This window comes from Nestor notabilis, unplaced genomic scaffold (assembly GCF_000696875.1).
Source record: "Nestor notabilis isolate BGI_N333 unplaced genomic scaffold, ASM69687v1 scaffold19735, whole genome shotgun sequence".
Taxonomy (NCBI): domain Eukaryota; kingdom Metazoa; phylum Chordata; class Aves; order Psittaciformes; family Psittacidae; genus Nestor; species Nestor notabilis.
The window spans coordinates 15,880-18,909 of NW_009929127.1; the positions used below are offsets into that span (position 1 = coordinate 15,880).

The window sequence follows — 3,030 nt, forward strand, 5'->3', positions numbered from 1 at the left end:
AGCCCTTGGGAGGGTGACGGGTCCCAGCGGGATAACACAGAGCTGCGCTGTGGTCCCTCCTTGTCACACCCCGGGCTCCATGTTCCCATGTCCCTTTGGTCATGGTCCCTCTTGGGAAGATGCTCACAATCACAGCGCACTTCGCAGCCCATTTCTGTGTTGCTGGTGGATAAGAGGAGGGGGCTGCTGCTGGGGGGTACCAGAGGATGGAGGGTGACGGGTCCCAGCGGGATAACACAGAGCTGCGCTGTGGTCCCTCCTTGTCACACCCCGGGCTCCATGTTCCCATGTCCCTTTGGTCATGGTCCCTCTTGGGAAGATGCTCACAATCACAGCGCACTTCGCAGCCCATTTCTGTGTTGCTGGTGGATAAGAGGAGGGGGCTGCTGCTGGGGGGTACCAGAGGATGGGCTGTGGGTGCTTGTTGGATCTTTTTCTTCCTGGGTGGTGGCACTGGGACTGGCCTGTTCCCGTGTCAGCTCACAGCACGGCAGAGGCTCCTGGAGGGGTGGGAAGGCTGCAGCTGCATCGTGGCGCTCGTGTTTGGACCGGTGTCTGTCCCTGTAGCCTGTGTAGGCATCCCCAGTGGTCCCAGAGCCGAGCTGTGGGCCACCAGTGCCCTTTGCAAGTCCCATCAGCTCAGGCAGCTCCTGGGGAGGAGGCACATCCTGCCTTTAGCTGCTCACAGGTTTGTGACCACACACAAAGTGCAGCTCCTCTGAGGCCACCTCTGTTCTGGAGTGATCCCACCTAAAAGAGCCACAGCCCCTCCCAGTGAGGACACCCCATCGCATCCCACCTGCACCACTGACCCTGTACCCACTGTCTCCCTAAAAATCCCTGGCACTGTCTGTTTTCCAAACTCTTTCTGCATCTTGGGATGCAGCCACAACCACCGGGCGTCGAGTCACCGCGCCGCAGCCTCTCACTGTCTCCTTGAAGCCTTTGTCCCCTGGCAAAACTGTCCCCAGCACAGCCAGCTCCGGGGATGGAGGAGCTGCCTTGAGCTCAGCGTGACTCACAGCACATGATCCAGCGTTGGCAGCATGTCCTTCCCCTGCAACAGCAGCGTGCCGACAGCACGCCGGGGTGACAGATGGCCACTGCAAGAGGGAGCTGGGATTCGTGTCCCTGCAAGGAAGCAGGTTGTCATCTGAGTGGAGCACAGACTGTGCTATGAACAGGAGGCAGAGCAGCAGCAGAACAGCTCCTTTTTGTCCCCAAGCCAAGGCAGGAGGGACAAGTTTCAACAAAGAAGGGGGTGTCCAGCATGGCTCTGCAGGCTGGGCTGGGGATGCTGCGGTCCCAGGCCTGGCTCTGAGAGCCCCAGACACCTGGCTCTGAGAGCACCAGACACAAGCGTGGGACACTTCACTTGCCTCTTTTCATGGCTTACAGATCGAAGTGGTGCTCGGTGACACCAAAGCAGCTTCCAGGGGTGGGAGCTGTTTTCCTCCAAGGCAGGCTGTGCTGTGCTGGCTCGCAGCATCTCTTCTCTCTCCAATTAGCAGAGCCAGGGAGATTTAGTTGGAAGGAAACTGGTGTGGGATGCAAACACGTCGTTTTTCCTTCGCTCCCATTTCTTACCAAGTGTCGTCTGGTCTCTGTCCAGGTCCTGGGGGCCCGGCACCTTCCCAAAAATGGGAGGGGAATCGTTTGTCCCTTTGTGGAGGTGGAGGTGTCGGGGGCCGAGTACGACAACGCCAAGCAGAAAACAGAGATTGTGGGTGAGTGAAGGGCTGGGAGAGGGACCCACAGCCCCTCCTGACCATGGTGTGAGCCTGGACCCCGGTGTGGGGCTGCCCTGGCAGGGCTGTGGGGCTGTGCCGGGGCTCCCACTGACTCTGGTGTCCTGTCATAGCGGACAATGGCCTGAACCCGCTCTGGACGCCGAAGCAGTTCCACTTCCAGGTCAGCAACCCCGACTTTGCCTTCCTGCGCTTCGTGGTCTATGAGGAGGACATGTTCAGTGATGAGAACTTCCTGGCTCAGGCCACCTTCCCGGTGAAAGGCTTGAAGACAGGTAAAGCTCGTGGGGAAGCGGGCAGGGCTGTTGTGGTGGCTTCACGCTGGCTGCAGCATCAGCCAGGGAGGTGCTGAGTGTCCTGGGAGGATGCTGTCAGTCCCCAGGCTCAGTCCCTGCTGTCCCCATGGCAGGTCACATCCCCAGCCAAGCAAAGGAAGGACGAAGCCATTTGTTAATGGTCCTTGGGGCTGACTGCCACTTGAGGGGAGGTTGTGGGGAAGGGGTGTTGCAGACCCCCTGGAGTTCTGTGCCAGGGGACAGACGTGTCACTCCAGTGACACTGGGGCTGTCTCTGCTGTAGGCTTCCGAGCTGTACCCCTGAAGAACAACTACAGTGAGAATCTGGAGCTGGCGTCCCTGCTGGTTAAGATAGACATCTTCCCTAGCAAGGTAAGGCTGGCCCATTCCAAAGGGAACTGCAGGAGCTTATGTTCTCTTGGGGATCTTCACGTTTTAGCTGAAAGCGGAATGACAGCTTGTACCTCTGACCATTCCTGGATGTTCTGTGCACTTTGCCCAGCAGCCTGGAGCTGAGCTGTCTTCCTGGTGCCTCTCTTGGTGGGAAATGCTCTGGGCTGAGCCCTGGATTTCCAGTCCTTTGACACAACTAACCCACCTTAGCAAACTGCACCTCAGGCAAGGGCTTAACTGACCTCCTCAGTGCAAGGGGCCGCTTGATTAGAAGAAAAAGGCCAGGTTGGACACAGGGGCTTGGAGCAACCTGCTCTAGTGGAAGGTTTCCCTGCCCGTCGCGGGGGGTTGGAATTAGGTGAGCTTTAAGGTTCCTCCCAGCACAAACCATTCCATGACTATGATTGTATGCAGAAGGTGATGGTGCTGCAGGGCTCGGAGGGCTCTCGGGTGCAGCACGGCTAAGGGGCCAGGGCTGCTCTGGAGTGATGCACGGATGGCAAGCTCTGGACTTGCCCCCTGCAGCGAGTTGGGGTGTTCCAGGCAGGGTCCTGCCTGGGCTGTGATTGACTCATCTGGAGATCCCTTCAGCA

At 58.6% G+C, this 3,030-nt stretch overlaps 1 protein-coding gene across 1 annotated transcript in view; it reads left to right on the top strand.

Moving 5' to 3' along the window:
* LOC104405992 (1-phosphatidylinositol 4,5-bisphosphate phosphodiesterase gamma-1-like) overlaps positions 1 to 3,030 on the top strand; it is a gene marked incomplete at its 5' end in the record, with an annotated part of 18,182 nt that overhangs the window by 14,646 nt on the left and 506 nt on the right. Inside the window, 3 exon segments of the mRNA XM_010014848.1 lie at positions 1,509 to 1,727; positions 1,862 to 2,023; positions 2,328 to 2,416. Of these exon segments, the coding sequence (XP_010013150.1) occupies positions 1,509 to 1,727; positions 1,862 to 2,023; positions 2,328 to 2,416 (470 nt within the window).